Source organism: Canis aureus, chromosome 29 (genome assembly GCF_053574225.1).
Source record: "Canis aureus isolate CA01 chromosome 29, VMU_Caureus_v.1.0, whole genome shotgun sequence".
In the NCBI taxonomy this organism is placed as follows: domain Eukaryota; kingdom Metazoa; phylum Chordata; class Mammalia; order Carnivora; family Canidae; genus Canis; species Canis aureus.
This window is the reverse complement of record NC_135639.1, coordinates 26,861,928-26,883,464: the sequence shown is the minus strand read 5'-3', so window position 1 is coordinate 26,883,464 and position 21,537 is coordinate 26,861,928. Positions and strand designations below refer to the sequence as shown.

The 21,537-nt window shown below is 40.4% G+C and overlaps 1 protein-coding gene across 7 annotated transcripts in view; it reads right to left on the bottom strand.

Moving 5' to 3' along the window:
* Positions 1-21,537, bottom strand: part of ARMH3 (armadillo like helical domain containing 3) — a 181,024-nt gene that overhangs the window by 34,382 nt on the left and 125,105 nt on the right. For all 7 annotated transcript variants that reach the window (XM_077877890.1, XM_077877886.1, XM_077877892.1 and 4 more), the window contains one exon: positions 1,086-1,164. In XM_077877890.1, the coding sequence (XP_077734016.1) occupies positions 1,086-1,164 (79 nt within the window). The remainder of the gene's footprint in view (positions 1-1,085; positions 1,165-21,537) is intronic.

Here is a 21,537-nt window from a genome sequence, read left to right as displayed (position 1 = left end):
ATTTACGAAAGCAGTTTAAATAACAGGATGGGTTCTCACAGCTGGCCTCACAAAAGAGAACAAATATGTCAAAGGGAACAACTGATAGACAAATAGAGTCCTATCCATCTGGCTGAGGAAAGAGCCACTGGTGGGAATACTGAGAAGCTTGTCTGCCTGATGCCTCACTGAGTGAGCTGAGTAGCTTTTAGAAATGCTGGAACACATGCTCACACCATAGCTGGTTGGCTCTACCAGCAAAAGACTCAGAGAAGGGTTATACTGATACACTGGCAAAAAGGGAGAGGCAGAGTGTGTTTTATTGGTTTGGAACTTACACCTGGACTCTCAACTCATGACTACTCTGGCCCTCCATCTCGGGAGTCGGGTAGGAAAGAAGGGAGATTATGTGAATAAGATGTCTCATTTTGTGCTTTTAAAAACAGGACTCAAGAATCTCATCCCAAAACATCAAGTTCAATCCCGTGTCACGTTAATGCCCCATCTGTACTTTTACATAATGCAGAGCTGAGTGCAGGCACTTTGGGAGAAGGGGAAATCAGGCCAGACTCAAGGAAAGCAAACACATAAAGCTATCTGCATCTCCAACTCAGTCCATACCATAGAAAAACCTGCTCAGAAATAATTGCTCAAGGCAAATAGGACTCAATTACTAAGGAAAATCTGCCCTAATGAGGGCTCATAATTTAACAAGCCAAACAGCTTCAAATTAAGCTGAACTCAGGGTTTTTCTAATTGGCAGTTTTATCCATCTCTAAGTTCTCATTTCTTATTTCTAAAAATCAAAATGACTCTCTGCTTAAAATTTAAAAAGAAATGCCTATCACCCACTCTAAAATAGTAATTCGCTAAATTTTCACCTACATATCTTCTATAAAATTAAACGAACCCCTCAGATGGCACAAAAGCAGAAGCCATCACTCTATTTAAAGTACTATCGACCAATCCCTTACTAATTGCACTTAGAAGCCTGGTTCCTGCTACCAGAAGCTCAGTCACAGAATACCTCTGCTATCAAAGAGAGAACAACTGCTTGATCCCAGCCACCAACTATTAGAATCACTCTGGGGAGGGTAGTGGCTTACCTGCTCCTCTGACAGTTGGGATATATGATTCACAGCAGCATAGGATTCAATTTTGGGGTTAAAGTGATTGATGATGGCTCTGAAAAAAATAATTAACATTAATATAGCATCAGATGGAAGAAGCAGATAAATGAGTTAAAAACAAGTATCAAGTACCCTCTAGTTTGGAGTATGAGTGCATAGGAGTGATTGTCAGGGGGTAACTATAGTTTTATTGAACATGAGGTTACATGGGGCTGAACTGATAACTCTGAAATAAGAAGGGTTTATAATTTATTATACAAAGGATATAATCAAATGTCTCTGCTCTGCAAATTAACTAGGTGGAAAAAAATTCACAACCGAATAAAAAACAAAACTACTCATCCTTCAGGCAAGAAACAGGACCCAGGGGGCTGTCCACTAGGGGGCCCTGGTGTTTCAGTCAGAAAGAAAAGTCGTTTGCTCTGCCTCTGACTTGGGAGAACAGGGCACTCAGTAAAGCTGGACCAACATATAGGCTAAATACAATCTCTGAAGAAGATGAGCTTTATCAAAGCCTAGAACCAATCTTGTTATTGTTAGTTAATAATTTCAAACCAAAATTTTATTTCCAGCCATTCAAACCAAAATCTGAGTGTCGTTTTCAAACACTTCCTCTCCATCACCCTCATATTCAAGGTCACCAAGTTTTATCAAATCTAGTTCTTAAAAACCTCTGAAATCTGAAATGAAGTTCCTTGAAACCAATGCTTTGATGTATATGTAGGTCCTTATCATTTCTTGCCTAGCATAGCAGTAGAAAAAGCACACATTTCAGCACTCTAATTCAGATTAGAGTTTAGCGTAAGTCCATACTGACAACAAAAATGATTACATAAATGAGAAGAGAAAAATCTTTCTAACAGAATAATTCTAAGTATATGTGTAGATACTCTTTCCTTTAGGAGGTGGAGCTTGGTTCCCATTCCCATTGAGAGTAGGGTAGACTTAGTAACTGATTTCCAAGAAATTGAGTAGTAAAAGGGAAAAACAATAACTTTACAGTAAAGAATCTTGGCAGATACTATCTTATTAGCCAAATGATAAATATAAACATTGCCAGTGATTCATGTGGCTGTCATATAATCCCTGATATGATATCATGACAAGGGCACTTTACCTCTGTTATACACTTCCCAAAACCTACAACCTCAGTCTCGTCATGAGGAAGACATGAGACAAAACCAGACTGGGAGCATTCTATAGGAAACCTGGCCAGTACTTCCTAAGACTGTCAAGGTCATGAAAAACTGTACTTGAGAAATTATCACAGACCAGAGGATACTGGGGGGACATGACAGCAAAATGCAATGTGCTACCTTGAATTGGACCCTGGAACAGAAAGAGAAAATTAATAAACTGTTGAAATCCAATTAACATGTGGAGCTTAGTTAATGTATCACTGCCAGTTTCTTAGTGACGAATAAATGTACCTTGGTAATGTAAGATGGGGGAAACATGGTTGAGGGGCATAAAAGAACTCTGTGTATTATCTTTGTACTTTTTCTATAATTCTAAAATTATTCCAAAATAAAGTTTATTAAAACGTGTGTGTGGTAGTGCAAGAGAAATCAATATTTTCTTTTAACATAATGTTGATAGTATAAAATTCTTGAACCATTTAATCTAATATGGGCAATAAAAGTATAAGCCAAACTTAAAAAAAAAAAAACATGGTTTGACCATTTGTTATTTTGGATTTTTAGGAAGCTACATGTCTCAGAGGGACAAAGTGGGAATAACACCTACCCTAGCACTAGTACAGTACCCAGGAATAGTACATTGTAGGCATAAAATAAATGTTTGTCGAAAGAGTGACTAAATCCTGGAGAATTCTTGCAACATTTATATAATAAAGCAATGTCAAACATCTCGCACAGTACCTGGCACACAGCTGGTATTCAATAAATATTCAATGAATGAATACATCAAACGGCATAGTAATGGGTCAGGAACAGAGGAAAATTCTGGTAACTTATTTTTTAGGACTTTCAAGAGGGATAGAGATATTATCTGCAAGTTAGGTTGTAACTTGCCCTAAATTCGAAGTGGGAAAGGATGTGGACCAAGTGGGGGTCAAATATTTTTCTCGTTCAGAAGGTGAGGTTTGAGGGCACTGGCAGGGATGACAACAGTCCAAGAGCAGAAAAGAAAATCAGGAGCCAAAACCCAATAAGAGGATAGGGGAATAGGTTTAGAAAGGAATTGAGAATCCCTCAAACTTAGCAGCAGTACCAAGTTAAAGTTAACCCAGGGAAGAATGTGAGTCATAGGGTCTAACATCTAAGAGTGACAGGATCAAGAAAAGGAAATAAAGTAACCAAATCAATCTATGACTAGACCTCAGTTATTTTAGGAAAAAGAATCTGAACTCTGTAAATACATTCGTTTCATGATTTTATGGTATTTTTTTCTTTTTGGTTTTCCTTAAATTTCTTAGTAAAATTTTTCTGAAAAAATGTTTTTTAAAACTCCTGACTCACCTAAACTAGGATTGTTTGTCTTCATTTGCCCAGCTTTGGAGAACAGAGAACTCCAAAGTATCTTCATGTCTGTCTGGGTGGGAAAGTAGCGACCATGGTGGCCGAGGTGGCAACCCAATGAAGCTGGTGAAGTCTGGACAATGAAATAATCCCTGGGAATGAAAGTGATGGGGATGCTATAATTCTGTTCCCTTTCTACCTGAGGAATTCTTGCACTAGCGAAGAAAGCAAGGAAGCAAAAAAGAAGGAAAAGAGAAAGAAATGGAAAGAAGGAAGAAAGAAGACAGGGGAGGGAAAGGGAAGAGGAAGGAAGGGAGGAAAAAAGGAATTGGGGAGAGAAAGGAAAAACCTGGGAAGTATTCTCCTCAAAAAGTATACTGATTTTCTTCCCTTCTCAAAGTTGTACCTATCAAGTGTCAGTTGGATCTACAGATGGACTAGGTAAGCAGGACATACATGTTGATACTGTTTGAGCATATTCATCCTGAGGGTATGACAGATATGCCACTCTGGGAATTTGGACTAAGAATAAAATCATTCTCCAACCTCCCCTGTGACACTCCCATCCCAGAGCCTCAGATCTCAGCAGGCAACTAAAGCCTCTCACTAGGCTTGCTGAGGGACTATTTAGAAACCTGAAAGAGGGGAACAGTCTAAATCCAGTTAGCACTCTCTAACCCAGTACCCACAAAGGGCATAGAGTATAGGCCTCTGCTTTATTTTTCTTGCTGTTTCTTTAGGATAATTAAAAATCTGAATACTAATCTGATCTAATGGAGATGCCAGGCACAGGGCTCTAAGCCCAAGAGGTAAGAAAAGTTGTCTGACATTGTTCTTCTAGGCTCCTTTTTTGTTTTTTGGTTATTATTAAAGATTTTATTTATTTATTCATGAGAGACACAGAGAGCCAGAGACATAGGCAGAGGGAGAAGCAGGCTCCCTCTGGGGAGCCCAATATGGGACTCGATCCTGGGACTCTGGGATCACACTCTGAGCTGAAGGCAGAGGCTCAACTACTGAGACACCCAGGTGTCCCATCCTTCTAGGCTCTTTAGCAAGGAATTTCAGAGAGGGCTTGGAAGCTTCCTATTAAAGTTCTCAGGACTTTATACTGTTGAAATGGAAATTTGTTCTGAGATAGCAAAGAGATGACAAAACACTGAAACCAGGCTAAGTCCACCTACACTGAGTGACACATGCCTTTGCAGTGACTGAAATACTTAGCTTCTTCTTTCCCAGGAAGCTTTCAGCCTACTAGGGTTAACCTAGGTTGTGATTCCACACTGCCCCACATGGCCAGGTCTTACAAGAGGATTTATGCCTGATGCTCTCAGTGGGAGAAAGACGATGTACTAGATTTATAGATGAGCCTCTCTCCTTTCTTTAGGCTTCCCTTCCCACCAATATCATCTGCAAAAGGATTTACTACAATACATTCTGAACATTTGGGGGTGGGGGGGAAGGGTTCTCCTCACAGATTCTAACAGTAGCTCTTTCATTTTACTGATCAAAATGTTAACAGGTAGCAATTGTCTAATGTTTAAATCTAAAATTTGAGTGTTTCAGCAAGGAAGAAATGGCAATTTCTCTCTCTCTCCTTCTCTCCCTGCCTCTCTCTGTCTCCCTCCTTCTCCATCTCTTCCTTCCCTCTCTCCCATGTGAGGACACAAGGCAGAAGGCAGCTGTCAGCAAGCCAGGAAGAAGGTCCTCACCAGTAACTGACCTGGCTGAACCTCGATCTGGGACTTTTGCCCTCCAGAACTGTGAGAAAACAAACTTCTGGTTTTTAAGCCATTTAGTCTATGATATTTTGTTATGGCAGTGGAAGAGATTAATACATAGATATTCTCCTCTCCACAGGACCCTGGCACTTGGGCAAAGCAGACTTCAAACTAGAGTCCATCTTTAGCAAACAGTAGAGTGGATATAGTCTGCTTCTCATTCTGCAGGTGACTTCCTCTCTTTTAACCCTTTATATTGTGGATTATTATTTCCCTCCCTTCTAGAAGAGGATCCTGAGTTTCCTATGCCACAAAGTTCTAATCACAAGTGCCACAAATGTAGCTACATGGGTTACCAGTTTCCCAGGCAGAGTGAGCCCTTTAGCCTTTATTGAGTGAGAAACAGAGACTTTTTTTTTTAATATTTTATTTATTTATTCATGAGAGACAGAGAGAGAGAGAGAGAAAAGAAAGAAAGGCAGAGGGAGAAGCAGGCTCCATGCAGGGAGCCTGATGTGGGACTCGATCCCAGGTCTCCAGGATCATGCCCTGGGCTGAAGGCGGTGCTAAACTGCTGAGCCACCCAGGCTGCCCAAAACAGAGACTTTAATAAAGAAAAACCTTGCAGGGGTTTCTGAATGGCCTGTGCCATAGAGAAGACACACATACACAGAAGAAAGATTATGTCTGAAAAAATAGGATGGGCAGCAACATACTGGCTAAGAAAGAGATGTTCATTTTTCCTTTCATTTGCATCTTGAGATTTTCATCTAATCAGAGCCTTTCAGGTATTTAAACAAAACCTATCTTATGCCTGCCAAAAGCTTTCACACTAAAAAATATTTTAGAAAAAGGAACTTAAAAGGAAGAAGAGGAGTAGAAGAAGAGGAAGGTTTGAGGGGGCAAACAATGAGAAAACACAGTCATTATGAAAAAATTAAGGTATGACAAATATGCCTCCCAAAAATGTCTCTTTGACATAGGTGACAAGAGAAATAGGGAAAGAATAGTCTATTCAAGAAATAGTGCTGGGAAAACTGGATATCTGTATCCAAAAGATTGAAGTTGATCCCCTACCCCATACCATACACAAAAATTAACAAAGAATGGATTACAGATCTAAATGTACCATCTAAAATCTATAAAAATCTTAGAAGAACACATAAATCTTTGCAACCTTGGATTAAGCAATGATTTCTTAGGATACCAAAAGTGAAAGTGACAAAAAGTAGGAAGATTTAAAGAAATAAGGCCGAAGGAAAGGGAAAGGAGTCTGGAAGTAGAACTTTGTGGGGAAAGGGAATATAATTTCTAACCAAACCTCCACCGTTTTTTTCCCCCTTCAGCTTTATTCAAACTGAACTAAATGCTCTAAGAGAGCAGGGACCAAATTTATTTTGCACACAATATATTCCTAAGACTTTAGCAAAATGCTGGGCATACTGAGAGATTTTCGTTTTTCAAAATGAATGAATAAATCAAAGTCTAAGATGGTTTTTGTTCAGTCTCACCACAAGTAAGGAGGTCCATGATCACCACCTAATTCTCCAAAAGTATGAAAATAGAAAAATGTTTTATTCCCCATCCCAAAAGAAAAGATGGCTTGGACATGAACAGCTATCCTTCAAAGAAGGAACTAAAGTCACTGAAGACAATAAAGCTTTCTCTTCCTCTTAAGTCTTACTAGGAGCCTAGAGAAAAGCTTTCTGGCATTTCTTACTAAAATAATCTAGTATCTTCTAAGGTAAGCCTAATTTTTTGTTTGTTCGGGATGAGGGGAGACAGGAAAGAAGTGTGGGAATATGTTATATACTCTGTTACTGGGTCCCCTAATGCCACTAAATTAGGAAGTCCCAAAGGGGAAAGGCAAAAGAAACAGAAAATGTCATAGTAGGGAAACTGCTGAAGCCAGCCCCAGAGACATAGCTCTGTACCCAAAGCACCTTTAAGGGCAAGAATCTGGGCCACCCTCTAATGCAACTGCCTGCTACTGATTGCCCAAGACAGGGGTCACTTATACAAACTGAAGCAAAATGAAGTGGACAGATGGAACAGCAAGGCTGAGCCACAGACTGGCTAGGGATTTCTTGGTCCATTTTTAACTTATTCTCTCCGACTCATGACTCTGCAAAGCAGCTTTCTTTTCCCTAGTGCTGGGTGGATGATGGCCCAACTTACCCAAGAAATACAGGGGAATGTTACCTTAACAATGCAGGCAATGTAGCTTAAGAGAAAATGTAGATTCTTCCTCATATTCAGAGGGAATCTAAAGCAAATCTTCCAAAGATGCAAATTTTCACAGTCCCAGCTATCTCCCACAGACAAAAGCACCCAAAGGTCTTTTATGAAACAATAAATAAATAATAGTTTCAACCAGAAGTCCAGAACATGGTGATTGTTTCCTTACCTGAGATATCTGAAGGAAGTAGCCTATCTCTAAAAGCTGCTATGTAAATCCTACAGGCAGAAAGAAAAACAGGGAAAGGCTGTTTACAGGAAAAGTTTCTGCAGCTCTTATTATAAGGAGGGAAGAAACGTAACTGGTATAATTCAAGATGGTACACACTGAGAATATTCTTAAAAGTTTCACTCCAAAATTATCCCTATAAGGCTACCAGATTTACATTAAAGAGTCGATTATGGGTACATACCTGAAGTCTGAAAAAAATAAATTTGGATGTCAAGCTCCAACCTCATAAGAACTATAGTTCTGTATTTTCAAATACTTGCTAAACATGTACACATGAACATTATGCTTTTGCTTACATGGTTTTCTTCACAAGGAATGCTATTTTTCTTTACTCCTAAGAAGCATAAATCTTATTTTTCCCTTAAAGGCCGGTTAAAATACCACTGCTTCCCAGAACAACATGGTACATATAATACAAAAAATAAGGCTCTAGCGGCAGTAGATCCAAGGTAAAATCCTGGTTCTTTCACTTCTAAGTTGTATGACCTTGGGCAAGAGACCGCTCTCTCTATTACCAGTTTCTTCACCTTATTAGATTTCCTTTGCAAAGCTTTCCTCTATGTTTTTCTATATATACCATCTTGCTTGACCAAACAGGAACTTTTTACTTTTTTTACAAGCAGTCCAGATATAATACACTATAGATAAATTCTCAGATATTTGGGATTAAAGACAAGAAAATCATATTTATAATTGCTTCTACCTGGGAAATCTTCAATTGTTTCTGAGAAGAGGTAAAGGTAGGACTGAGTGGTATGTGGCAGCAGATAAAATGGTTCATCTGAGATTATTTAATTTTTTAAAAAAGTTTATTTATTTCAAAGCGGTCTCTACATCCAAGGTAGGGTTCAATCTCATGACCCCACGATCAAGCATGGCACGCTGAGCCAGGTGAGCATCCCGAGTTATTTAATTTTAAACTACCCTTTCTTTTCACCTTCAGAATTGCCTCACATACTCCCATTTCATGCAGTAATAAGCTTCCTTCTTCATGGAGTCAATGAATCTTTAGCCCATCCAATTCAACGATGACAAAAAAACAATTTCCCTTGATGCCTGTTAACAGCAGTGCATTACAAGCCTCAGAGACTCTACTGATTAACATTAAGCAAAATAAAACCTCAAATAAGAATACCTTCTAACCTTTTCACTTTGAAATGATCTAGTCAAAACTTCAGCAACTGACCTGTTAGGGTTGTTCCTCTAACTCATACCCTACACGCTAGGCTTTAACCCTTTCCTGTCAGTTATCCCCTTTCATATACTGCTGTTCCAGTGGTCCCTCTTTTCAGAACCAGAGACACAAATGTGGGTTCATTTCAACCTCACTAAAGAAGGCATTTTGGCAACCATCAGGAAGGATGAGCTATTGGCCATTGCATCTAGTTGTTTGCTTTACCCAAAGATCCAACTATGTAAATTGGCCTACTTTATTACTAAAGAGAACTTAATTTATTTGTGTACAAAAATTTATTAGTTGAAGGCACTGGAACAGAAAATGTGTATGTACCACGGTAATCCTCATAGTTCAACCTAAGGAATGATTTGAATTTAGCAGGTGAGAAACACAGGTGTCATACCAGAAAGTTATTCACCTGCTGGACTACATTTTCATCCAGGCACGGCATGAACAAATGAAGGTTCACAATTCATCAACTGGAGGGAAACAAGAAAGAGTTAATGTGTGTGAAATGTACATGCACAGAACCTGAGGGGCAGTTGCCACATTTTCTGAAGCTGTGTGCATGACTATGCATTTTGGCAGTTCGGGCTTTCTACCTTGATGCATGACTTTGCCCAATGTAGGTTTCTACCTCATCACCTGCTGGAAATTAAGCAATTGGTTATAGCTATTTTGCTTGAAAAATGAGCTAATCTCTAGCTACTGTGGCCCCAAACCATAGATTAAAGCCAAGTAAGATGCTATGGGCTTTACACTTTGGCTAAATTATCTCCTCTAGATCTGATATGAGAGAGGAATGGAATTCCTTCCTACTTTAGGTACCAGCCTGACATTTTTCCACTGTTTCTACAATCACAATGAATGTAAATGGAGAAGAACGAACCACTGGAGTAAAATGGACCATCTACATTTTCATAAAAGACATCACTTAATCCATTCCCCTTAGGAATGTCTACCGTTTATTAAACTTTTCCCTTAATAAATGAACAGAGGCTCCAAAACTTTCCTAGGAACAAAACACCTACAAGATTAGCCAATCTCTACTCCAGATCCCATTGCTCTGTGCTTCAGATTCTCTTGCACCATCTCTAGTTGAAAGCCAGGAGTTGCTGGCAGAGTTCCTGGGGATACAGAATACAGACCTTGATAGCCTTTACAATTACGTTAGCCCTGGATTTCCTATCTCCAGAGGTAAGGCCCCTCTACACGCTCAGAAACATCTAGCAAATATAAAGGAACAAAATAAGTCATGTGAAAGGGGCTATTAAATTTTCTATCTCACTTCAGGACATAAGAAAATCCTAATATATATCTGGGAGGGTTTCTTTTTTTTTTAATAAATTTATTTTTTATTGGTGTTCAATGTGCCAACATATAGAATAATACCCAGTGCTCATCCCATCAAGTGCCCCCCTCAGTGCCCGTCACCCAGACTGGGAGGGTTTCTAAGGCAGTGGGGATCAGTTCAAAACCCCAAGAAGTGATCTAATTTTAATTAATGGTGAACTAATTTTAATTAATGGCGAAAGTTCCAATCCCTTGAATGTGACTCAAGAACTTTTAAAAACCTGGCATGAGCCAAAACACTGAAATATTTTAATTACACATCATTCCCATTAGCCCAATTAATCGGCTTATTATAAGATATTTAACTTTTTTTTTTTTTAGATTTTATTTTATTTTTTTTTAATTTTTATTTATTTATGATAGTCACACACAGAGAGAGAGAGAGAGAGGCAGAGACACAGGCAGAGGGAGAAGCAGGCTCCATGCACCGGGAGCCCGACGTGGGATTCGATCCTGGGTCTCCAGGATCGCGCCCTGGGCCAAAGGCAGGCGCCAAACCGCTGCGCCACCCAGGGATCCCTAGATTTTATTTTTAAGTAATCTCTACACACAACGTGGGGCTTGAACTCATGACCCAAGATAAAAAGTCACATGCTCCACCAACTCAGCCAGTTGGGTGCCCCAATAAAAAAAGTCAGCAATTGACTAACTTAGGTTTCTTTACCTATTACATCAAAAGCAGAGGGAAATTGTTTTAGTGGATCACATACTGCTAAACTGAAGAGAGAGGGACACTTTCTGTGGATCCCATACTAGTTAGAGAAAAAGAGGCACATGGATCCCTAACTAAGTTAGGAGAGCTGTGCATATGCCTCAGTGGTGGGGAAGGAGGGCTGAGGAATCTCAATTGGACAAAGGAGAAAGAATACTGTCAAGATTTTTGAGTGGTCCCATGTGGGCCATATGGATACTAGTAAGGAGCAGTCCTGATGTTCATACACAGGAGAGAGGGAATGGTGGCCATATGGATCACATACCAGTTTTCAAGTGCTCCAAGTAAAGACTGAAATTAAAAGACATGGAAAGAGGTTTATGTTCCATCCCAGGGGGACCTTTTAGAACTCCTCAGGAAAGGCAATCAGCGAGTCTGCCAAAGTAATTAAGCAAGTGAACATTTACCATAAAGCCCACATCAGTTAAGTGAACAGAGATGAATCTTATTACAGTGCACTGTCAGCTCTGAGCCTGCAGGTGCTAACCGCTGAGATGCGGTGTGACGCGGCCCTGTCTGTTTGCCTGTCCACTGTGACGGAGAGCTTCGCTCACCCTTCCCTCAGCTCTGAAAAAGCAGGCTGCTTTCACTGGCTCTGGCAGTGCTTCTGTTGCCTTCAGAAAGGCCCTAGCACAAGTGGTTCCTCTAAAGAGCCTAGGTGCAAATAGTGGGAGCAGGTGTCTTGAGGAGGGAGCCCTGAAAGAGAGATAGGTGTAGGTGAAATTTTGGGGAGCTGGGTAGCAAGTCCGGTTAGTAAGATAAGGAGAATGAGATAGTTTAGTAAGTTGAGAAGTAAGAGAAGAATAAACAAGCTGCTCAAAGTATTGAACCATTCTGCTTAAGTGAGGTTGAAAGTATCTCCCTCACTGAAAAGGGAATAAGTTAAAATATTTTGCAAAATATTTTCTCCACAGGAAAAGGAATGCTACTGATGAATATTGCTTTTGCAATGTTAATGGCAGCCTTAATATCAGCTTTATTCATGAGTTAACAGCAAAGGGGAAGAGCCAGATTTTCTCAACAACCCCGTCAGTATCTATTATTGAACAAAATTCACTGTTTGCTAGAGGAAATGAGTATTTATTAATTATCCTAAGATTTACAAACAGCACCTGGTGCACCATTTGGCCCTATTTCTTTGTGCAAATAAGTATGCAAGACAAAAGAAAAGCCCCCAACTGACTGAAGTGCAGCCTCCTGTGTCAGAGACCCAGACAGCTTCTATCAGACAGAAACCTCACAGGAAGAAGGCTTTAAGAGTACCTGTGAGGACAAATTCAAAAATCATATAACATAACAACAACAACAACAACAACAAAAAAATCATATAACATTTTCAAAACTCATCAAAGGCCATGTGTCTATCACTCAGACAAGTGGATAAAAACAGCTAAGTAGGTAAGGCCCCTTGTTCAGAAACCAATAAATTTCTAACTCCTTAGAGAGGAGGTCTGAAAGGCATTTCTGGGAAACAGGACCAGCCAACTGAGGAAACAAGATGGCATGGGCTGGGGCAGAAACTAACAGAGGTCTCAAAACACACACTTGAGGGATGCCTGGGTGGCTCAGTGGTTAGGCGTCTGCCTTCGGCTCAGGTTGTGATCCTGGAGTCCCGGGATTGAGTCCCACATCGGGCTCCCTGGTTGGAGCCTGCTTCTCCCTCTGCCTGTGTCTCTGCCTCTCTGTGTGTCTTTCGTGAATAAATAAATAAGATCTTAAAAAAAAAAAACAAAAAAACAAAAAAACATACAGTTGAGCAGGCACTCCTAGGTCTGAGCTTCTCTATAGGCCCAGAACAGAAGCAAACAAAGAGCTGTGGTAAAAAGTGATTTGCAATCTTACTTTTACCACAGCCCTTTGTTTGCAACAGGGCCTGCAGCCTCCTTACATTCAAAGGCAGTGGGAGGTAGGAGAAGCAGGGGAGACTAGAGGACTACTACACAGACCCAAGCAGCGCTGCCCAGGAGAGGACTTAATGTGAGGATAAATTTGGGGCCTGATTCTCTGACAGCACCTCCAGTAATAGCTAGTAAAGCAGTAAGAGCCAGGGTGAGAGCCAGCTCCAAACATTCATCATAATCGTGCAATGAGTTGACGGCCTTTGGGGGAGAGTCTATAAAATTCCAGAGTAAGAAAATGAAGCCCACATGGAGAGGGTGAGGCGGTTGGCTCTGGCAGATTGTCTCTCCGGGAGGCTGGGTATAATTGTTTTATGTTCACAAAGAAGTTATTAGCTGTTTTCTCTCCAATATACCAGAAATAGCTAAAAGATTTTCCTCTCCTGAAAAGGTGATGCTACCAGAAGAATTTAGTTTGAAAAGCGATTACAGAACTTTGTTTATCCTATATGCACCATTTTAGAAAGAGAACTTCTCTCTTTTCTCCCCCTCCCGTATTCGTCAAATTGACTTGCTTTTCCACACAGTGAAAGAACACTTTGTCCCTAGAAAAAAGGATTAAGGTATCTGAAGCTAAGAGTTGGCTGGCAGACCCTGTGACTCAATAGTTCAGTTTGTATGAAAAGATCTGAATACCTACTGCGTGCAGGCAGTGAGGGAGGTGAATGAAATTTGACCGGAGATAGCAAGGAATTTACAGGCTAGTGGAAAGACAAATACCACAGACACTTTCATTAAGATGTGGTAAGGGCTAGACAGACAAAGAGCAGACAAAAGGTCTCATAGGACCACTGAGGAGGGATATTTTGCCCAACCTAGAAGCTTAGGAAAGGCATCCTGAAGGAAATGGTGTGAATGGAATTTTGAAATATTAATTTATAAGGTGAGACGGTCCTGGTACCTTTGCTTAAATGGATGGAGACTAAAATCTAATTTTTACTAAATTAGACTACAGAAACCTTACTAGGTAAGTTAAATTAGGTTCATGCATTCAAAAAACAGCAAATTTCTCTAGTAAACCAAAGAGAAAAGTTAGAGTTTCGCTTCCCAGTCTTGTCTTAAATCTTTTCCGGCAGGATCCTTTTGTGAAAGCCGTGAGACCTTTGCCTGCTGGGGTCTTTTTTGCTCAGTGCTAACTCAAAGATGCTCATGGGGATGGGCTATGGCAGGTTCTGGAGCTCCTCTCTGCTAAACTAAGTGTAATCACAAAGCAGCTAAGTTGAAGGCAGGGCTTTCAGTCTCACATGGGAGTGAATGGATCTCAGCTGTGTGTGCCCACCCTCTACAGTGTCAGTCTCCAGCTGGTGATGCAGCTGCTTCACTTAGAGTCACACTGAAGCCTCTATTCTCTGATCTCCACCAAACCATACTGAAGAGACTAAATAAATGGCTCTGCTTTGCAGCTGCCTGTTAATTATAACTGCTTCCTTAGTTGTCTTTTGGCTTCTTAAACAATAATATACATTTGGGAAGGTCCTCTGTAAGAAACACACAAGAGAACTTTTAACCTCATGAAGAGCCGGAAAAAATACCTTACTGTCAAGGGCAGTAAGGCATCCAAACATCTAGAATGGCAGCATGTGAAACAGCATCAGGACACACAGATTCCTTCAGCAGGGCCTCTAGCTTATATAAAGAACAGTAGCCTATCACTCAGCCAATGAGAGGATTTTTTAAGGCATTCTGAAAATCATCTGTAAAATTCAGTGAATCTGAAACATAAAAATAGCATTAATTGCTTTGACTTGTTACTTTAAAAAACGGAAGAAAAAAACAATGCATAATATTATCAATAATTCATTTCAAAGTGGCTTTACTGGTCTCAAAGCCCCACTTCATATAATTAAAACCTTTTGGCTATCTTCTTGGTACCCTGGAGGGAACTAGAAGTCAGTAAATTCTACCGTGTTGGGATAAACAATTCAGTTCATCATTAAGAAAGGGGTCTGTCATTCTGGTAATTCCAAGTATACTTCCTGGCTATACTGGGTTAGTTCTGGAGCTGCCAAGACTGTCTTTCCTGTTGTCTGTTAAGATCTGAGCTCCACAGACATAACTGGGGAGTACAGAGGGAGAGCTCTACAAGCACTTCTTAGGCATCTCAATATCCACTTCCCCAGCTTAGGACCCTTAGGTCAGTTGATAATTCTGGGAGACAATAAGGCCTTGGAAGATGAAACCATTTATTCCAGCCATCCATTTATTCATTCAACCAACATTTATTGTACCATACTGTACTTTGCTAGGGGCAGAGATTACAGAAGTAAAAGAAAGCATGGTTTCTATCTTAGGAGCTCACCATCTAGTGATGGACATATATACAAACAGCCATACCCGTGTGATAAGTGCTCTAAGAGAAATGTACAAAGTCCTATGGCAATGCTGGTGTGAATCATTTGGCCTCAAAGAATCCAGGAAGCTTTCAAGGAAGGTGACATTTGGAGTAGATTTTTTTTTTTAAATATTTTATTTATTTACTCATGAGAGACACACAGAGGGGGGAGGGGCAGAGACACAGGCAGAGGGAGAAGCAGGCTCCATGCAAGAAGCCTGATGTGGGACTCAATCCCCAGTCTCCAGGATCACAACCTGGCTGCAGGTGGCGCTAAACCGCTGCGCCACTGGGGCTGCCCCCATCTGGAGTAGATTTTGAAGCATAAGTAGGGTTTTGTTAGGTTAAAAGAAGAATGGGAAAACATCCTAGGTATGAAATTTGAGACTCTGTGGCTAAGTCTAATTTGGCCAAATCTTAGGATAAATGGACAGTGATAGTAAATAAGGTTACAAAGGTAGGCTAGGGTCAAGGCGTCATGTGAAGAAGTTTAGACATTATCCTATCAATGATAGGGAATCACACAAGATTTAAGATGTGGTGATTTGGAGCACCTGGGTGGCTCAGTGGGCTCAGCATCTGCCTTCAGTTCAGGTCATGATCCTGGGGTCCTTGGATTGAGCCCCATGTTAGGCTCCCTGCTCAGTGGGGAATCTGTTTATCCCTCTCCCTCTGCCTCTCCCCTCACCCCCTGCTCCTGCTCTCTCTCTCTCTAATATAAATAAAATCTTAAAAAAAAATACCTAATAAGTGTTCTTATATAAATAAGAACTTGTGATCATTTGGGCAAGTTTCTCAAGGAAATATATCTAGGAATGAAATTACAGTGTCATGAGGTTTGGATAACTTGGACTTTACTAGATATTGCCAAACTGCCCTCAAAGTAATGGTGAGACATAAACTCCCAAGAGCAGTGTAAAGACCTGAGCTTCTGAAATTCAACTTTAGCGACAGAACAAACTGAAAAGTGGCTGCTATGGGGGAAGACTAGAAGAAGCAGAGAGGAGTTAGAAGGCTCTTGTGATGTGAGATGTTATGAAGCCTTAAACTAATATGGTGATTGTATAAATGGAGAAGAATCTACTTGAGAAATATTTAGGAGGTAAAGGTGAAAGAACCTTCTGACTGATTGGGTTAAGGACAGGGAAGACTCTAAAGCAAATTTAAGATTTTTACGTTAAGCAACTGAACCAGGGATCCCTGGGTGGCGCAGCGGTTTGGCGCCTGCCTTTGGCCCAGGGCGTGATCCTGGAGACCCGGGATCAAATCCCACGTCGGGCTCCCTGCATGGAGCCTGCTTCTCCCTCTGCCTGTGTCTCTGCCTCTCTCTCTCTCTGTGTGACTATCATGAATAAATAAATAAAATCTTAAAAAAAACTATTAAAAAAAAAGCAACTGAACTGATAATGGTATCATTAACTGATATGGCAAACATAGGCGATCGTTCTTAAATTGTGGAGGGAAGGCAATAAGGCATATTCTTTGGAATGACAAGTTTGAGACACTTGTGAAACCTCTGGGTAGGAAAAAAAGTCAGTTATATGCCCCAAGAAACAAGGTAGATATCCTTCCCTTAAATTAATTCTATATCTGACTTTCCACCTGTCTAGACTAAAACTTTCAGCCTAAGGTGGAGCAAGTAGGGATGAAAGAAGACAGCTTCATAACACTAGACCTCAAAGAGCTACCAAGCTGTGCTTTAAATGTTGTTACTAAAGGGAAGACAATCTGACATCATGTTTGACATAGAAAAAAAACCCTTAGCTCTTTTGAGTTTATTCTACTCAGATACACTTGAGATTTTTCTATAATTTGCTGTTTTGAACTCCTTGCTCTTCCAGATCTATGGAAAAGTGCTTTTTAAGCAAGAAGGATTTACTGAGAAGTTATGATGAATACTTGTCCAGTCTCTGCCTAATTTCAACAAAGTGTGAATAGAAGCTCCGAAAATGGGATAATAGCTGTGAACCAGCAGTTTCATCCAAAGGATACAGGAACAGTTGGCAATCTATTATACAACCAGTGTCAGGCATGATCTTGGAAAATGCAGGGTTAAAAACCTGGAGTTATATTGTAATAAAACAATGTGTTGGTCTCTCTCTCTTTTAAAAGATTAATTGATTTGAGAGAGAGAGAAAAGAGAGAAAGAGTGTGCACGCACAGGAAAGGGGGCAGAGGGAAAGGGAGAAAGAATCTCAAGCAGACTCCCCAAGGAGTGCCAAGCCTGCCATGGGGCTCTATCCACAACCCAAAGATCATGACCTGAGCCAAAATCAAGAGTTGGATGCTCAACAGACTGAGCCATCCAGATACCCCTGGTTAGTCTATTTTTAAACAGAAAATAGAATATGTATAGATTAACTACAGAAACCAAGTTAAAATGCCCCATTTCAAACCCTAAGATGAATAAGGAGTCAACCATCCCCACACCCTGCCCTACAGTGTGAGGATGGGTGTTAGTCAACCCATGATGTCTAGAATAGTTCTAGAAGATTTATATGTGGCTATTTAGCACTTGAAATGTGGTTAGTGCAACTGAGGAACTGAATTTTTATTGTAATTAATTTAAATGAAAAAAACTAAAGCAGCGTAAAATATTCTATTAAATACAGCTTTGTTTAGGAAGGACTACATTTCACTTTAATCACTGCATTATATAAAATATTATTGCTGTTATTACAGTGCATGTCAGGCATGTGCGCTGTTTCTAGTATTAGTAATAAATGCATTACCAATCTAGTTGATGTTAATGGATTCAGTTCAAATAACTTACTATGCATGGATTTAACAATGTAATATATTTATTTAATATTTTATGCAGACATGGGGATCCCTGAATGCTCAGCGGTTTAGCACCTGCTTTTAGTCCAGGGTGTGATCCTGGAGTCCCGGGATCAAGTCCCTCATCGGGCTCCCTGCATGGAGCCTGCTTCTCCTCCCTCTGCCTGTGTCTCTGCCTCTCTTTCTGTGTCTTTCATGAATAAATAAATAAAATCTTTAAAAAAAAAAAACCTGTTTGTTGTGTAAAAAACTTTTCAAGATAATAAAGGAAAACACTATTAAGAAATGTCGGCAAAATTACACAAAGTAAGAAATTTCTTTTTTTTTTTTTTGAAGATTTATTTATTTGATAGACAGAGACAGCATGCAAATGCATGAGCATGTGAGTGGGGGGAAAGGTAGTGGGTGAGAATCTTCAACCAAACTCCCTGCTGCGTGCAGAGCCCATTTTGGAGCTGGATCTCATGACCCATAAGATCAGGACCAGAGCCAAAACCAAGAGTTGGATGTTTAACTGACTGAGCCACCCAGGTACCCCAGAAATTTCTTCTTAATGTTAAAACATTAAAAATGAATCAACAGAGGCACCTGGCTGGCTCAGTCAGAAAAGCATGCAACTCTTGATCTCAGGGTTGTAGGTTTGAGCCCCATGTGGAGTGGAAAGATTACTTAGAAATAAAATCTTAGGGGCAGCCCGAGTGGCTCAGTAGTTTAGCATCACCTTCAGTCCAAGGCATGATCCAGGAGATCCAGGATCGAATCCCACGTCAGGTTCCCTGCATGGGGCCTGCTTCTCCCTCTGCCTGTGTCTCTGCTTCATTCTCTCCCCCCCCCCCTTGTCTCTGTGAATAAATGAATAAAATCTTTAAAAAATAAAATAAATAAAATCTTAGGGGCACCTGAATAGCTTAGTCAGTTAAGTGTCCAACTCTTGATCTCAGCCCAAGTCTTGATCTCAGGGTCACTGGTTCAAGCCCTGCTTTGGGCTCCACGCTGGGTATGGAACCTACTTAAAATAAATAAATAAAATAAAATCTTAAAAAAAATTAATCAGCAAAATAGGTTGTCTAAAATTGGAATTAAATGTCCAACAGAGGGGATCCCTGGGTGGCGCAGCAGTTTAGCTCCTGCCTTTGGCCCAGGGCGCAATCCTGGAGACCCGGGATCGAATCCCACCTCGGGCTTCCAGTGCATGGAGCCTGCTTCTCCCTCTGCCTGTGTCTCTGCCTCTCTCTCTCTCTCTCTGTGACTATCATAAATAAAATAAATAAATAAATAAATAAATAAACAAACAAATAAATAAATAAAATGTCCAACAGAAAATTTTAATAATTTCTAACATGATCTGAGTTTGTTATCTTTGGTCACTATACCATTTTTTAGATGGAGATGTGGTAAAGAAACTTCAGCCATGGGGGCTCCTGAGTGGCTCAGTCAGTCAAGCTTCTGCCTTCGGCTCAGGCCATGATCTCAGAGTCCTGGGATTGAGTCCCATATTGGGCTCCTGCTCAGCGGGAAGTCTGCTTCTCCTTCTATCCATCCACCCTAATGTGCTCTCTCTCAATCTCTCTCAAACACATAAACAAAATCTTAAATAAAATTACTTCAGCTATGTACTATGTTTTATCAGAAAATTATGAGGAAAAGACAAAAAAAACAATTTAAAAAAGTGAAAGATCTTCAATAAAACCACAATGTGCCTGCAAGGTATAAGACATTTCTAATGATATCAAGTATCAACTGATTCAAAATGTTTTAAATTATAAGTACTAAAAAAAATTACAAGTACTTTTCTTTAGATTTGGATGATACTGCTCAATTAATACATTAATACTTTGGACACACTTTGTGTCGAAGAACATCCAAATACATAAAGAAATTTAGTCAATCTGCAGCCCAAAAACCAGAACTCATGGTACAGATTTTTTTTTTTTTTTTTTTTTGAGAGAAGGAGGGGTGAAGAGGGGAAGGGCAGAGGGAGAGGGAAAGAGAATCGCAAGCAGGCTCCACATCCAGTGAAGAGCCTAACATGGGGCTAGATCTCACAATCCTGAGATCATGACCTGAGCAAAAATCAAGAGTTGGACACTTAACAGACTGAGCCACTCAGGCACCCTGGGATAAATATTTTCTAATCTTTGAGATCTGTCAATGAAGAATTTTTTTATTTTTGTAAGATTTACTTATTTTTTGTGTAATTTTTACTGGATTTCGATTTGCCAACATATAACACCCAGTGCTCGTCCCATCAAGTGCCCCCCTCAGTGCCCATCACCCAGCATCCCCCTGCCCACCTTCCCTTCCACTACCCTTGTTCGTTTCTCAGAGTTAGGAGTCTCTCATGTTTTGTCACCTCTCTGATATTTCCCACTCATTTTTTCTCCTTTCCCCTATAATTCCTTTCACTGTTTTTTATATTCCCTGTATGAATGAAACCATATAATGTTCGTCCTTCTCCGATTGTCAATGAAGAATTTGACTAAATTTTTAAAAAGTTTTTAAAGATATTATTTGTTCATGTAATACACAAAGAGAGAGGCAGAGACACATACAGAGAGAGAAGCAGGCTCCATGCAGGGAGCCCAATGTGGGACTCGATACCAGATCCCGGGATCACACCCTGAGCCAAAGCAGATGCTCAACCCCTGAGCCATCCAGGCACCCCTAAAAGAGTTTTAAGTAATCTCTATGCCCAATATGAGGCTTGAATCTACAACCCCAAGGTCAAGAGTTGCATGCTCTACCGACTGAACTAGCCAGGCACCCCAAATGTGACTAGATTAAAAAAAATTCCATCACATGTACGGTGCTCCTGCTATATATAGGTCAAAATTCCAGAACTTAGCGTCATTTTATTTTATTTTTTTTGAGATTTTATTTATTTATTGGAGAGATAGCACATGCACATGAACGGGGGAAGGAGTAGAGAGATAAGCAGACTCCCCACTGACCAGGGAGCCCAATGAAGGGCTCAATCCCAGGACCCTGAGATCACAACCTGAGCCAAAGTCAGATGCTTAACCAAGCCACCCAGGTGCCCCTGTTTTTTTATTTTTCATTTTTTTAAAAAGATTTTATTTATTTATTCATGAGAGTGTGGGACCCAGGAAATTTAACAAAAATCCCCTACCCCTGGACAAGCAGAGCAGGACTAACTCCATTTTGTACTACACCTGCCACCTCCTGTATCACCCCCACATAACCTGCTTATTGCTTAAGGCGCTGCCCCACCCTAGTCCAGCCGCTGGGCACACCCTAATCGGAAATCGGCTCATAACAATGTGACCCTGCTTTGTGCCGGCCAAAACTGTACGCCAATTCTGACCAAAGTAATAGGCCAGCTCAAATGGATACTATAGGGTAAGATGTAATTCAACTGGCCACCTGCGTGTGGACCAACATGACTGTGCAACTTTTGTGTATCCCATTGGCCACTGGCCCCTATAAAGCTGCTACGCCTCTTAGTCTCGGGGTCCAAGTCCCTGCTCTGCTGTGTCGGGTACA